Here is a 17,129-nt window from a genome sequence, read left to right as displayed (position 1 = left end):
TCCCCTAAAACTTCTTCCCAGGATAAGCTTAAATTGTAAAAATGATAATACAGTTCTCTTTGGGATTTAAACAATTTTAAAGAATATCTGAGGACAGTTTTTAAAATCCAGAACTAATTGTGAACTTCTGTGTAAAAGTAACATATGCTTTTTAGAGGGCTCTGCAGTCAAGAAGGACCCTCTTAGTGCAGTTGTAACACTGCCATGTTGATGGAGTAGGTGAAAATTACAAGATCCATGGGATGCTGGCTTTTAATTTCTTCCCTTGTTCCTATTGTCAGGATTTAAAACCAAGTAACATTGTAGTCAAGTCTGATTGCACATTGAAAATCCTTGACTTTGGACTGGCCAGGACAGCAGGCACAAGCTTCATGATGACCCCTTATGTGGTGACACGTTATTACAGAGCCCCTGAGGTCATCCTGGGAATGGGCTACAAGGAGAACGGTAGGGATGCTTTTCAACTGTGAAGAAAATGAGTGCATGCTTTGGATAGCCAGGAATATGAATTTTTCAAAAATAAAACTGCCAGCTTTCATATTTAGATCTTACTTTTTAAAAAATTACTACTAGGAAGAATCACTCATTACAAATTCGAAGGATGCTTTGATAGAAGATCACTGAAGTGTTAGAGCTAAAAAGAATTATAAATGGAGCCTGATTAAACAATCAAATGAATACTGATTAGCATGCATGCTATAGATATTGAGAAAAATTGCTATTTGTGTTGATGCTAGGTTCAGACTGAATGTGAAAACAGGAAGAATGCTATTTCATTTTACTATTTGGCTTTTGTGTCATATCTTAAATTCATGATTCCAGTCCTAGACAAAGATCAACAAAAATATCCTTGCAGTGAGATTCTTCATAAGCACTAAATAGTCAAGTTGGAATAATCCACACACATTATTCAAGTTGGATAACAATTTCTTAAACACTTTAAAATGTTCTGTAATTAATTTTGTGATAGCAATTGCCTAGCAAATTTTTTTTATAAATCCCAGATATCACAGAAAGGAAAACATTAAATTTTACAGTACTAACTAGGTGGAGCAGCATAGCTCCCCTGGAGGCTGAGGAAGAAGGATTGCAAATTTGAGGCCAACATCAGCAACTCAGTGAGACCTTGTCTTGGAGTAAAATATATAAAGGGCTGGGGCGCAGCTCAGTGGTAGTGTGCTCCTGGATTTAATTTCTAGTACCACATACACATACACAAAATACATTACCATTGGGCTGGGGATCTAGCTCAGCTGGTAGAGTGCTTGTCTTGCATGCACAAGGCCCTGGGCTCAGTCCCCAGAATCACACACACACATACAAAATACATTACCATTTTCATGAAAAACATCTAGTATACATGAACACTTTAAGTTTATATAAAGACTAAAGTATATTCAAATTGAATTTGCAGTGACTAAAATTAAGAATGTAAAAATACCTGCTATAAGGTCTTGTGATATATTATTTTGATGAGAAGATTTGTTACAAGGAATAGCTTATTAAAGTATATTTACTAAAAATTTAAAATAGCTTAAATTTAGGTTTGTATATATATGTACTCAATGTGCCTTTTATACCTGTTTTTATATTCTACTCTATTTTCTTCCCAGAAGTCTATTTTTATGAATATTATATGAATAATTATTGTATTTTTATGTACAGGTGCTACAAGGCACTTTTAGGAAACTCCCTGGACCTGGAAGTTTAAAAAAAAATCTTTGTGTACTTTCAGATTAGAAGAAAGTCAATGGTGTTATGCATTTTTACAGAAGGTAAAAAGTCAGCTCTTAAGAAGGTCAGGCTTACCGTGGTGGCCAGTGTCAGAGTTCTGGTACCTTTTGACTCAGAAGAGGTGAATGGAGCCTACGCCCAAGGAACTCTATCACATAAGATTGTCACATTTATTTTTTAAAACTTGAAGGGGGAACCAATTAAAGGAAACTTAAGAACCAAGGGCTATTGCTAACAATAATTCATATATTTCAAAATAGCTAAAAGAGGATTTTGAGTATTACTAACACAAAGAATTGATAAGTGTTTGAGGTGATGAATATGCTAATTACCCTGATTTTATCATTACACATTATATACATGTATCAAATATTACACCATATCACACCCTGCCTCATAAATATGAGTAAATAATATGTGTCATAAAAAATTAAGAATGTATAGAGGGGTTGGGGTCTAAAATTTGCCTGTTCTGGTTTTTCAGATCTTTGCCATGCAGACAATTGGTATTCAATCCCTTTTTCTTTGCTCACTAGAAAGGGCTGAAAATTACTGCCTTTGTTTTTTGGCTTCCTTAGGAGCATGGAGAAGGTGTTCCTTGCACCTTTGGGCTGTCCTCCCTCTGAGCAGAGGAAGGTTATCATGCAGAAAAACCTGCTTGCTCCCGCATCAGGCATGCCCAGCTGTCCTGTGCACCTTACCCTGCTTTCCTTCCCCACCAAGCAATTCAGCATAATGTTTTTGTCCCCAAATTCCCTTTGTCCTTAATAAAAGGCGAGTTGGAAGAGTGTTAAGGTTGGTAAGAGAAGGCTAACTGTGAAATATGTTCAGCTAACAAATAGGACGACTGGGAAATTTATGGTCTCAGCAAATTTCAACACCATTAATACCTTTAATTTCACTTTACTTCTAGATGACACTTCATACACATGTATTCATCATATATTATTTTTCATAAAGCATTTCAAGTAGAAATTAAAACTGATATTAATTTTGAATGATAATTTCTAGAGGAAAAAAACTGTCTCAACTACCAAGAAATTCCAATTCTACTACCTGTAAAGTATGGTTCCAGCCATTTCCTAGTTTCTTGAATTTCGTTGAATTATTATTTTGAACCCAAACCATATAACTGGATAGAATAGAAAAGGGAAACAGCCATCCTTACAGGTTGATTTTTTTTTTTTTCATCCAACAAATGATATCCAAATGCTCTTGCTGACTGTGAGCTGTCATCTGCCAGGGAGAACTTTTGGTTTAGCTTTGTGGCAGTAAGAGGCATTCTTGGGCATTCATAAAGTAATTTTTAAAACTAATTTGAGTTCTTGTACTAGACGCTTTGTATAATCGTGTAGTGATGTTTTTAATTCACCCTTTGGCCAGCTTTGGGCAGGAGGTGAAAATTGTACCTTCTAATCAAACTGTTCTTTTTCCTCTTCCTTCAGAGGTCAATTATCTTAGTTAACTTTACTTTCCTCCCTTTTCTTCACTTCCCTCTCTCTCCTGTTCTAGTGGATATATGGTCTGTGGGATGCATTATGGGAGAAATGGTTCGCCACAAAATCCTCTTTCCAGGAAGGGACTGTATCCTTGTACCTTTTGCTGCAGCTTTACCTGTTTTGTTTTCTCTCCCTTTAAACACGTAATGATTTTACCAGGCGAGTAAAGATAGAAGCAAAAAGTTGGGTAAGTGGTGTAATCGTAATTTTTAAAAAGTGATAATTTCTATAATCTGACCAGTCCTGTAAACTATCTACCACAATGATTTCTTTTAATTAAATTTTCAATAAGCTTTTTTTCTTCTTAAATTACTTCCATGCCTGCAACTCAATACAGCAACGCTATTTTTTTTATAAATAAGAGATGCCACCAGATCCAAATGATTAAAATATAGCTACTTATAATTAGCAAAAAAAAACCCTCACTATTTGCAAGTAATTTTTTATCCCCCTTTAAAATTATTTTATGTTCTATACTTAGGCATAATGATTTCTCTCCTTGCTGACATCCTGAGCTTCTATCTTTGGCTTTATTGATTTGAATTACTCTTGACACTGTATCCAGTCTTAAAATAGGTCAATATAGCATATCCACCTCAAAACACGAGCTTCTATACTTAAAAATCATAATTATTATTCAGATTGTCAGAGGTCAGATGTGTGTAAAATAGGGTCCTCTCACTTAATTGGATGATGTAACATAAAAATAGATAATTGCTTTACCCACCAAATTTGGAATTTTACAAAGAAGTGGGAATTTGAATTCTATCACTGGGTCTTGCAGTACTTTCCACCAGAAATTTCTTAGAGAGATTTCTGTGAGTTGAAATTACTAAATCAGCAGGCATGTATCTTAAACTACCAAAAGTTCACTCTAAAAATGTTATACATTATGTGTATAATATATGAATAATAAAATTTACATACTAGCAGAATATACTTTCAAAATGCAAAAATACCTTGCTAAAGAACACTAGTGTAAATCTCAGAGTGATAATGGACAAATTTTAACAATCATAATTCAGGGCAAATTCATTATATTTACTACATATGTATTTCTGTGGAAATTAATGATAAGAAAAGTGGGCCATATAACTCTGGCAATCATTCAATTTGATTAAGAAAGTTCTATTAAGGAATATTTTTATATAAGAAAAATATTATCATTATTTCAGTAGAAAAAAAGCGATAATACAAAAAAGCCTGACTCAATGGGAAGTTGATATCACAATCAGCATGCATTAATATATACCAATGCATTTATTAATTCTGCTAGACATTGGTGTAACATAATGATCTTCTAGTCCTTTATAGTCCGATAAAGGGCCACTAACTACAGATTGCTGATAAAACACTTGAAATTGTAGTCTGAATTGACATATGTTGTATGTATAAAAAATACACCACTTTTAAGATATAACAAACATATAAAACATCTCATTAATAAATTTATACTGATTGGATTAAAATGATAATATTTTGACCATATTAGGCTAAATAACATACATTGTTTAAATTACCTTCATTTAGCCAGGCACAGTGTTGCACACCTGTAATCCCAGCAATTTGGGAGTCAGAGTTAGGAGGATTGTAAATTCAAAGCCAGCCTCAGAGATTTAATGAGGCACTTAACAATTCAGCAAGACCCTGTCTCTAAATAAAATGCAAAGGAGAGTTGGGGATGTGGTCCAGTGTTTAAGTGCCCCTGGGTTCAATCCCCAATAAAAAAATAAATAAATTAACTTCATTTGTTTCTCCCTAATCTTTTAAATGTGAATATTAATAAACTTAAAAGTAGCTATGTGGCTTACATTTGTGACTTATTTTTTGTTTTTTGTTTTTCCTCTCGTATAGTATTGGTCTAGAACACAAGATAACCACCTGGCAGCCTTTTATTTATAATCAATCTTATTCTTAAGTCATCATTTGCTTCATGTTTCTTTATAGTGTAAAGTATCATTTCACACACATCAAATTTAACTACTACTACTTTGAAAATTCATTTTACTTTATTTATTTATAGTTTGGAGATCAATTATATATAGTTGATTTGAACAATATTACAATCCACAGACACATTTATATGAACCAATCTTATTCAAAATTAGAAATCATTTTCTTTTCTTTGAAAAAAATCATTTTCTTTTGCCTTTGAAGTGTAATACATTTCAAAAAACCAAACAGACAAAAACCTTTCCATCAACACTCAATGAAGTCACACAGCCACCTCTCTACAGAGCACTTGTGAGTGGGAGACAAAAGCTTCAGGATTTCTCATTTTCATGTGACACTGCTGTCACAGATCACTGAATTTTTACACAGCCAGGTTGTTCTCTGGGATTTAGTTTAGTTCCCTAGACATTTATAAAGGGTTCTTTGCTCTTATTTCCACAGTTTAAATTCAGAAAACAATAAAATTAGAATAAAAAAGAGTTTTTAACACAAAATAACCCTTCTGAAAAACCAACAAAGATAAGGGCACAATTCAAAATACTTTATTCTACCAAATTTTCTTCTTTTAGAGCCTCCATTCTTTCAGAGCTTCCTTTCTTTCCTTTTATTCTAGTTTGTTTACAAAAAATGTTTAGAACTGAAATGACACTGTGCAAAAACCAATAGGTATGATCCTCGAATTTAATCTCTAATCCAAAAAATATAGATTGTGAGAAGGGTTTGCATTCCATATTCCTTCATGTCAAGTCATGATTACCTAGCATATTGGTCTTTGATTGCTTCGTGTCATATGTGATAATGAACCTTCAAACAGACCTAATTTAAAGATGGAAATTATAGGAAGACATTGACAGTAGAAAACGTTTCATTTAATTTAAATTTTACTTCAATATGGATAACTAATTTTCAATAAAATGATTTAGAAGAAATACTGTCAGTTTGAAATATTTCCCTTTGGATTTAAGCTCTTAGATCATTTTTTTCTTATAATTAAAATTATAATTTAATGTTTTAAGTCATGATAGCATTTAAAAAATAGAAATCCCTGTGAAAAATGAACTAATATGCTTTGTTCATTTTGAGTAGAATTGTTTCATTCATCTTTAGAAGGAATTATTATTTTATGTGTAGGACTTCCTACCAACAGTAGAGAAATCAGGTGATCAAACTAACCTCACCAAACCTTGACAATAGGACACAAGAACAGGGTTATTTTTATTATTGGGAGAAGAAATACACCAACAATTTAACATCTTGAAATAATTCCAGCATTTATTGGCAGTCATATCAATGTTTAGTATGTGTTAATTGTACCTTGACTACTTCAAAGATTTTTTCAGACTTAAGAAAATCATAGGTTCTTTGACTTTCATTTAAAATTATTAAAATACTTTAAAATTATTAATTCTTTAATATTGATAGTAAATTGAATTACTCTGAGACTAAAAAATTATGTGATAATTCTCTACCATCATAGTCAATCTTAGTCAATCTTATTCCTCTCTCTTCACATAACTTTTTTTAATCTAAACTGTAAGCAAAAATACTAAAACACTTTGACAAATCAGGAAATTTTATTAAATTGTCATCAGTGATTGAAACTTTTAACTTAAACTATCTTTGCAACTTGAGAAACACTGTGGGGATTTCTTGGTGATTAGTATGATCTAGCTGATACCACAGGGTAGTTTATTGATTACTATATCATAGCATTGGCAAACAAAATTTAAAAATAAAAACACACATTTTCTTTTCCAGCCTTTAGTTTACTAATTATTTAAAATCCAAAGGAACATTTCTAAAATATTTTTGTTATGTAATGAGTTGTATAATTGTATACACACTCTTATACACTAAATTTTCACTATAGTCTTATGATGAAAACATATTTCATAGCATATGTGTTGGCATAATATGGTATGTAGTACTACTAAAAATTCTTAGATCCATGCTGAATTTCAAGTAGACAGCAATAAATATGCCAGCTCCACTTTTTCACTAAGATTTTGTTCCTTCCAATAATAATTTAAAGTATAGCAGCTTCATGTTGCTTTCTTACAAGTTTTTTTTCTAAAGACTGTGCAGCCACTTCCTCCCTCCACCCATCCTAGACTCCATGCTGTTTTCCTGACTACCCAAGACTCCCTTAGCACCAGTTTACTTTTCATGAGCTCTTTCCTTTAATTTGCTTCTTTCAGCCACAGTCTTTCCACCTTATTTTTTACATTCTATTTCAAAAGGCAGGATCTCTTGGAGCAAGCCCTGTGGGTGTTCCTTTATCTAGAGTTCTTGGCCAGAGTTCTCTGGACCTGGGTGATGTTCAAGACAGGCACATGGTACTTATTTAAAAATTCCAGATCTCCAGTGTATTATCTCCAATTAAAGCTGACAGTTGGACTGCTAAAACATTCCCTCTGGCCTTTCCCTCTACATGCACGAGAAATTTCAATTAGAGTAAAAAAAGTTAAATATGCATCATTGCCAGAGAACCAAGGTATTATGGAATAGGAAAATGGCTTGCCAAAAATATACTTGAAGACATAGAGAATACACCCTCAAATTAACTGGATGGCACATCTTTTAAATGTTTTGAATACGAGAATTAGGAATGATAAAAGTAAAATGAGCAAAATTTAAAAGTTGTGAATTATTAAATCTAGTGCAGTGAAATTTCTTACTCCTTTTTAATTCTTTGAAATAATAGTGCTTATTTCCTAATAAACTTTTTAACTAATACATTGCTATAAAGTCTAAGTCTGTTCCTTAATCTTAAGACAATACAGAATTATCTCAAACAATGAGAGATTTGTGGCTTTAAAAAACTTAATATGCAAAATTTCTGTAGTCATTGTTTCACTCCATAAATACATTGTAGGTAATCATGAACATATTTTTAAAGTGAGATTATGAATTCATTGTTTGTATTTGTTTAAAAGAATTTTGTTTTCACCATTAGCGTACTTACTACTTTTTCATTTTTAGTGAAAATATGTGTGAGACAGAATTGTCTAAATGAGAGCTGGATATTCTGAGCTTATTATAAAGAAAGAAAAGCAATTTTAATAAGTAAATTCAAGGAAAATATCTTTCCCTGATTTCCTAGCACTGTGTTTCATGAATTGCTGTTTATTTGTATTATTTAGATTTACATGTGCAAAATATGTATGTTCTCAGTTTATTTATGTATAATAGTAGTCTCTTATAATTAGACCTTTTAACCGAAGTTTAAAACAATGTGCTTTCTTAAGTAACTAATTCAATGATTAACTTTTGAAACATCAAATTTCCAAAGAAATGTTCTGATATTAGACAACTATTCAATCTTATAGCTATTGTACTTTGAGGTATTTTTTGAAAGAAAATTTATAAAAGCACATTGTCTAAATCCTATGATAAATGAAAATATAATTGTATTAAAGAGTAGTATGGTCTTAGAAATCGTGGTACAAGAAGCACATGCGCTCCTAGGTAGCAGACATTTTTCTAGGTTATTGGGTAGAAACTCATTGTTAATCAGCTCTCTGTTGCTGTCACAGAAATACTTGAAACAATCAACTTAAAAGGAAGAAAGACTTATTTTGGCTCACAGTTTCAGAAGTTTCAGTCCATGGTTGGTTGGCTCCATTGTTTCTGGGCCTATGTAAGGCAGAACATCATGGCAGGGAGTGCATGGTGAAACAAAGTCACTCACCTGGTGGCTGGGAAGGAGGGGGGATGGGCTGGTGTGCTAATACCCCTTTGAGGGCATGCACCCATGTTCTAACTTCCTTCCCCTAGGCCCATCACCTCCCAGTAGCACTGCAGGCTGGTAACCAAGACTTTAGCATAAGGGCTTTTGAGGAACATTTAAGATCCAAACTATATTAGTCATTAGTCCAAAAATTATTTAAACATGGATTATGATCCAAGTTATTTAGTATGGAAATAATAATATGGGGCTTTCTTTATGGAGACTTAACTGTAAGGACCTACATTATATCAGTTCTATTTCTTAGCTAGAAGTTAAAAAAAGATCATTTAGAATAAGCTTATTTCTGACAAATAATATGATGAAGATTTTCAGAGGTTCTAAGAAAGTTAAATGACCATATTTTAGTAAAACCAAAACTTACTTGACATTTCTTCCAAGGAAGGTGTCACAGTATCTGAGTGTTACAATTGCAACTGAATCTCTGTTTTCTGCCTCAGGGAATACTGAGGATGGAGCAACAATGTGATTAATCAGAATGTTAGAGTACCTTGAATTTTATCTGGGCAGCATTTGTGTACAGGAGTTTTATAAAAAAATCCAAATACTACACCATATTGTCATAGAAAGTATAAAAATAAAGTTTTCATCAGTGATGGAATTTGCTAAGTACTTCTAAGTCTAGCATAGTATTTAATATAATCTCAAAATTTTCCTAAAATCTTATCTTACCTTGATAATCATATCAACTACTACAGTAAATAGATAGAGAGGCTTACCACTGCCCCCTCTTCCTACCATCAAGACTAGTATCAAATTTTATTTCCTATTATTTGGGATGATTGATTCATAAAATTTGATATATAAAATTTGAGCAATAACCCTATCTCAAGTACAAAAAAAAATCCATAAAAATTTATGTGCTAAATCCTACTCTTATAATTCATAATAACAGAGTTTATCATTTCCAGACACAAGGCTGAGCATTTGGGTGGCATATGCATGGGTGGACACTAGGAATAGTGAATGAGGAAGTAAAGTTCAAAAGGGAATTTGAAACATTGCCAGGATATCACCACCCATACATATATATATAAAATTCAATATGGACATGAGAAGTTCAATCTAAAATTTATGTTGCTGCCTTATTATATTTATATAAAGCCTCTGTGATCTACAATGTTTATTTTAAATTCTAAACATGAAAATAAATTTCAAAAAATGTTCACGTTTTATTTTGGAATGTTTGAATTCCACAGAAACACACAAAAAAAGACCAAAGAATCACATCAGTTATTAATATCAGTTATTAAACCAAGAGCTATCTAGAACCCAAAGACAATAGTAATGTAGGTACTAGGATTCCTTTTAGACCATCTGTTGTTTTGTTGATGACACTATTATTTAAGGAATATGTGAAGAACAATTAATAAAAAATGAGTCAGTTTTAGGAGAGGAGTGGTTAGGCATTACAAGTTATGTATACAATATTTTAAAGTTATTATTTGGATGAGGAAATAGGGTAATTCCTGTTCAGACTGTGGAGAGAAGTTCTGCAGAGTCGATGTTAATTTAATATGTAGGACACCTTTCTAAGTGATTTCAACAATGAAATGGCTTGCTTAGTAAATGGTGAGAGTTCCTCACTGGGAAGATTTTCTAGTTATAAATGTAAACATTTAAGGTTATTACATAATTGGGAAGTAAATGAAGCTTTCCTATGTATTTAATTCTTATATATAATTATAGTACATGTGATGATATATAACTAATATTTATTGAAGTATTATATACCAGGCAATATATGGAAAAAGCCTTTACCAGGCCTAGTCCTTTCAAGTCTTTAAAAAAAAAATTCTACACAAAAACATTTTTCAACATTGACATTCTTTTGATCACAAAAGTTGAGGTTTAAAGAGGTGAAATAACTTGATTAAATTTACACAATTAGAAAACAGGGGAGTTGATACTGCATAAGGAAAAAATGAGTATCTCCTCTTGGAGATACTGTAGAAAGCATTTTTGTATTAGAAGAAAAAGAAATAGATGTTTCCTATGTCCCAGCCACATCCATGGCAGAATGTCTTTTTTAAACATTCGAATGGAGACAGGCAAAAAAAACCCTACTTATTTAGTTTTTAGCTTTCTATATTTTTGTTATCTATTTCACAATATTCACAAAAACAAAAATATAGTACAAGTAGCAACTTAGTCACACTGGTCACTTTGGACAGTATAAGAATACTTTCAATTTCAAAATAAATATATTTTGGAAGACTTTTTGTTTTTCATCAAAGATTCTCACAATACCAAGCTCTTGTGAGTTAGCTATTACATGAAGTTAAAAATACATTAATAATAAAGGGATGCACAACTGTTTGCTCTATCTTTCCCTGATACTTTTGCATGTTACTTGCTTTCCCGAAATGGAAGCAAAACAAATTTGCTTCTCTGGGTATGCTTATCACCTTCAAAGCTGTAACCCTTTCTTTGCAGTGATCACTGTGTTTAGTGAAACTCTGTTTAGTGGAAACTTGGGTTTAACCCCAGTGAGATTTTTCACGTTGGAAAAAATCTCATAAGGAATCCTTTAGGGTCACTGCCAAATTACAAGAAGTAATTTGAAATGTAAGTGAAGCAAAATTATATTGTGCTGCTATCTTAATGCCTTTTCTACTTGCCCTCCCTCAGCATCCCTTAATTCAGTTTTTTTTCCTTATAAGAATGATCTTTCTGACTTTCTAGTAAGAGCCAGTGAGTAATCCAGTATAGTGTAAGAGAGTAGTTTCACTCTCTTGCTTTACCCTTCCCCATTTTCCCCTTTCCTGTGTGCCCTCTGCTCTGGCTTCCTGGTTTTAAGTTCTGGATGATAACTGGCAATAGCAGAGATACCATTGTAATCTACCCTTAAATTCCAGGATTCTTTTACTGTTCAGTCTCAGAAGAAGTGTCAGATTTCTAGTCTTGTTTATTTCATGTTGAGTCATCCTGTTTTTAAGGCCAGATGTTCTTACCATTGTAAAGCAACCATATTTATACGAGGACAAGACTTCCTGTTCAGAAATAGGCTCCTTTGATGGGTCTCAATGAAACCAAGCCAGCATATTCCAAAACATTCATTCTTGAACTGGCATTTCATTTCTGAAAACTTATTCATATTTATAAATAAGAGTAAATGTGCTATAAAAGAAACTCTTTTAAGGTTGCTGGAAGCTCAGCTTTTCTTTCTTCTTTTTCCAAATATGGTATACAAAAAAAAAATAGTAAAGAGATCAATTTGCATGCTTCCCATATTAACACAATCAAGAATAATTTACAATACAAATCAGTAGGATTCCAGAGGATACATGCAAATTAGATCTTTTAAATAAAAAACTAAAGAAATTATTGAATTATAGTTTCAAAGTAATGTTATCATACATTAGATGGGTTGTAGGAGCACTGTCAGTCAGTTACACAGTGTAAAGTACCCTGACACATGGATGCACCTTTTTACACTATTTTAAAATGCTAATGATTATGAGTCTGCCCTGTCTTCCAGTCAGTGAAAGGAAAGGTTAGTCTACTGCTCCCTGGCCCTAGTGGTCCAGTGTTTTCATTTATTTGTTGCTATTCCTGTGTTCTTGTTTATCTTCATTTCATTTTTGTTTTCAGTTGACATGTGGTCAGTAGGGTGCATCATGGGAGAAATGATAAAAGGTGCAGTGCTCTTTCCTGGCACTGATCGTATCCTTCTTAGCAGCCAGTGGTCTCTATGGGTGTCATTCTCAATTATTTCCCTTTTGTTTCAAATACAATAGTGTCCACGGTATACATTTATTGCCCTTAGAGGGTTTCTGTGAGACTCAAATGTCAGATATCTACAAGCTGGCATCTGGTAGAGTAACCTTGTCTCTTAGCATGACCTTATATGGATAATACAGTATCAAATATGAAAGATGCAACATGTTATCAAAAGGTCTGCCTTAACTCAGTTCTGCCAACTAGTAACAGTATAACAACAAATATATATATTTGTTATTGTAGATATTTGAAAATCAAAAATATATTCATAGTTACAAAATAGATGATAGAATCTTTCAGTTGTAAGGCTGAAGATTTATACTCTCATATCATAAGAATATTCACTTGGCATGGAAATCATTATTAGGCTAGATTTACATTCACCCATAAATACAAAAGTTTTAACACATATGCAGAGAACATGTGTATAGATTTCATTTTCAAGTTAACCAACCTCTTCTAGAATTCTTTTTCTCATTCTCTCAATTTACAGAAATAATAACTCCAACCCTCCTCTTATATTCTTTATATTATTAACAAGTACAATAATTAAAACCTCATTAATTAACAATGATTAAATAAAATATCTGAAGAAATCATTTTAATCACTTGGAGAAGAAAAAGTAATTCTCTCTTAAGCAGAAAATAATTAGCAAGTAAAGACTCTGGAGGCTCTGCAGAATCAAGAAGATATGAATATTACTATGTTAATAAGTGGATGTGTGATGGGTCCCTCCATAATGCTTAAAAATAAATTACTCCCTTAAGTTAACCCAGTACTCCCTATATTCACTCACTTATGAAAATGAATGCCTTCATCATACTAAAGATAAAACCTCTACTTAAATGATTATAATTCAAAAGTAAAATTGAGCCTATAATAATGGGGTTTTAATATTTAATTAGAATCAATGTAATTACTAATATAGTGTCTCCACACCACATAATTATTAGCCATTTTCTTTAAGTTTCTGATAGATGTTACAGTTCTTATCAAGTGTCTATAATATAATGTGCAAACATGAAGATGATATATATTATTTATATGTGGTTTTGCACATCTATAGTCACATATATAATTTCATACACATATTCATTTTATGTTTTAAAAGGAACAGTTTGAGAAATAACTGAATAAGGCACACACACAATTTTTATTAAATGAAAGAACTTCCCTTGATATATTTCATTCAGTTAAACATAAGTTATACTGTTTTTGCTTTCTTTCTATATTGCTGTTTTATTTTCTACCTATGTCTTTTATTAAATGGCATCTATAAATTAACCATATTCATTTTAATGCTATTTTAAAGGTATTTTGACTTGATTCCTTTAGATTCTTAAAAATTATGGATTTATTGTATTCCAAATGACTTATGAGCTTGTACTTGGCATTTGGTTCTAGACATGAAATAGTCCTTAAAATTTGGCAAACTTCAGAGAATTTTATGAAAATAGATCCAATCTATAGAATTTGCTTTTCCAGAGATTCATTGTGGTTGAGTAATTGATGACTATGACCTGTAAGTTAAAATTATTATTTTCCTTACTTTCTTTACATTTTCTATTAAAATATAAAACTTGTTTCCACAACTGAGTTATTAAACACAGCTTAACATTTTTCAGAATCTTTTTTTTGGGGGAGAAGTTACTTGGGTTTCCTATTCCTTCATGTAAGATTTTTTTCTTGGTGTTTGTTTTGTAGCTGTTTTCCTACCAGGCAACTAGGTGTGGGTTTATTTTTATTTATCTCCCTTGATATTCACTCTTTCCTGGCTTCCAAACTTTCATCAATTCAAAAGGCTGGATTATCTCAAACTTTGTATCTTTGAATATTGTATCTACCCAATTCTTACTCAATAACAAAACTATGACTAAAAATAAAATAAACATTCATTTATTCAACAAATATCCTTATCATCATGAAATGTATAATAAAGGCACAGGATATCAGGAGGTGATAACAGCTATAGGATACATAGATCAAAGTGCTAAGATGGAGGAAAGGGATTGCCTCCTTTCTCTTTAAACATCAAAAGTCTGGTCACCAAGCCTCATTTGGCACATATATATATATACTGGTTACATATATATATATATATATATATATATATATATATATATATATACACACACACACACACACACACACACACACACACACATTATATATATAAAATATATAAAAGAGATTAGGGTTTTCCTTTTTCTAAAATATTCTAGATAAATGACCTCAAAGTTTCTCAAAGCAAATAGATATGGAATGAATGAAAGTGTGTGTGTGTGTGTGTGTGTGTGTGTGTATCAGGGGTTTTTGACCTTTTCTTTCCTCTTCCTGTGCTCATTTATAATGAAAACATATGTTAGTTCCTTATGTATTAAGTCACTTATTCATATTTTATGTTATCAGATTTTGAGGATTTTTGAAGGAAAAGAACATTTTCAAATGAAAAATAATACAGCTAACGACTTTCTTTCTTTCTTTCCCCCTTTTTTTGTTCCCCCACTTTTTTGTTGTTGTTGTTTGTTTTCTTGACCTTGTATAAGTTTGTCTCTTTTCTTTACCTTTGTTGTGTATGAGGTTATAGGCAGAAAGGATGACCATCCAGAGATGGTCTTATAGGATAAGAAGTACCCCTATAATTCCTCTTAAATTGATTGTATATTTCTGGTAATGTAAAATATTTGTATAGCTCATTTGTTTAATGTAATGTTATTTACCAATTTAAAAAGGGATTTGATATTTTTTAGTTCTAAATTGGTATCATAAGCAGATAGAGTCAGATCAAGCATTTTTGAAATCAAAATGTCATACAATCAGAGGAGGGTGATATTTACAACAAGGATTTAATAGTGCAAATATAAAGTTAAGTAGAGTTTCATAAAAGATCTGTAAAATGAGAGAGCCCAAAGATTAACCTTCAATAGCTTAATGAAAATTTGGCCTCAGCAGTACACATATAAGAATATGCAAAATGTTTCTTAATTTTCTGATCTACAGAATTCAATAAGCAAGTACACTTGTAAGAAAAAATAAATTATAGTAAGAACATATATATCAAGCATCAAATATTAGTTATTGGATATCCATGTGTTATAGAATCCAACTAGCATTCTGCTGCCAGTGAATAAATAGTCTTTTTACTCAATTTGTTAGCTTTGAACTTTTTATGTGTTCTGGCTTATGACGTTTCCTCTCCTGTGCTCATTTATAATGAACACAGATGTTAGTTCCTTGTGTATTAAGTCACTTATTCATATTTTATGTTACTAGATTTTGAGGATTTTTGAAAAAAAGGAGAACATTTTCAAATGAAAAATAAAACAGCTAAAAACTTTCTTTCTTTCTCACCGCCCCGCCCCCCTTTTGTTTGCTTTTTATTGCTGGGGATGCAGCTTGGAACTTTATACATTCTAGGCATGTGCTGTTACATAGTCAGCCCTAAACTAAAAATATTTTTAAAGAAACAAAACAAATCAAGCTGTAACTATGAAAGCATAAGTTCTTTTAAGAGCAAATTTTATGCAGACTTATAATTACCAAAATAAACTAATATTTTGAACTTCATGTTGAGTAGCTTCTGTAATTTCCATGGGTAGTACTCTGCAGGTGATATCAATATGTCAATTCTCCCCTAGATTATGATAAGCAGAATCCCTCTCCCTCCTCTGGGAGCCCAAGTATCCCCCTTACTATAATTTTCTATAGCTTTTAAGGGAAAGTGACATGGGGAAAAACAGATTAAGGTTTTCTTTTCTGTAAAATATACTAGATAAATAACCTCAAATTTTCTCAAAGCAAAGCGATATGGAATAATCTTCTAGTGAACTTGAACCTATTCTAATTTTTTATCATAAAACTGAAACATATTAGTACTTTATTCTTGTATGTGAACTTAGTAACTCACAAGAGACTATTAGTGTATTCTACACTAGTCTTTCTCATAATGTAGTCTAAACATCATCTAGATCACAGTTGCCACTGATGGTTTTTATGATGTCAGGACCTAGAAATTCAGAATCTTATAGATCAATGGAGAATGGGAAAGGAGCTATATTTTTATAAGATTCCTGTGTTATGAATATTCAAGTTTAAGAAACATGATTTTATATCCTGATTTTTACTATGTGTGTTTTCATCAGGTTTTTCATAGCTAAGACAAAAGACATGACAAGAACAATTTTAGAGAAGAAAAAGGTTATTTGGTGTTCTTTCAGAGGTCTCAATCCATAGATTGCCAACTCCATTGCTCTGGGCCCTAGGTGAGCCAAAACATCAACATGGAACTGTCTGGAAGAGGAAAAACAGCTCAAGACATGACAATCTGGAAGCAGAGAGAGAAAACTAAGCTCCACTCAACAGGGATAAAATATAAGCTCCAAAGGCACACCCTGGTGTCCTATCTCTTCCCACTACATGCTATTGGCTTATAGTTATCACCCAGTTAATCCATTCAAGTAGATGAGTGCAC

The 17,129-nt window shown here is 32.1% G+C and overlaps 1 protein-coding gene across 4 annotated transcripts in view; it reads left to right on the top strand.

Annotated features, from left to right (window-relative positions):
- Mapk10 (mitogen-activated protein kinase 10) overlaps positions 1-17,129 on the top strand; it is a 154,594-nt gene that overhangs the window by 87,306 nt on the left and 50,159 nt on the right. For 2 of the 4 annotated variants that reach the window (XM_076864011.1, XM_076864012.1), the window contains one exon: positions 282-447. In XM_076864011.1, the coding sequence (XP_076720126.1) occupies positions 282-447 (166 nt within the window). Of the gene's footprint in view, positions 1-281; positions 448-3,246; positions 3,319-12,528; positions 12,601-17,129 lie in introns of all 4 variants that reach the window. The other 2 variants (XM_076864010.1, XM_076864009.1) reach the window with 2 other exon arrangements.

Source organism: Callospermophilus lateralis, chromosome 8 (genome assembly GCF_048772815.1).
Source record: "Callospermophilus lateralis isolate mCalLat2 chromosome 8, mCalLat2.hap1, whole genome shotgun sequence".
Taxonomy (NCBI): domain Eukaryota; kingdom Metazoa; phylum Chordata; class Mammalia; order Rodentia; family Sciuridae; genus Callospermophilus; species Callospermophilus lateralis.
This window is presented reverse-complemented; position numbering and strand designations above follow the sequence as displayed.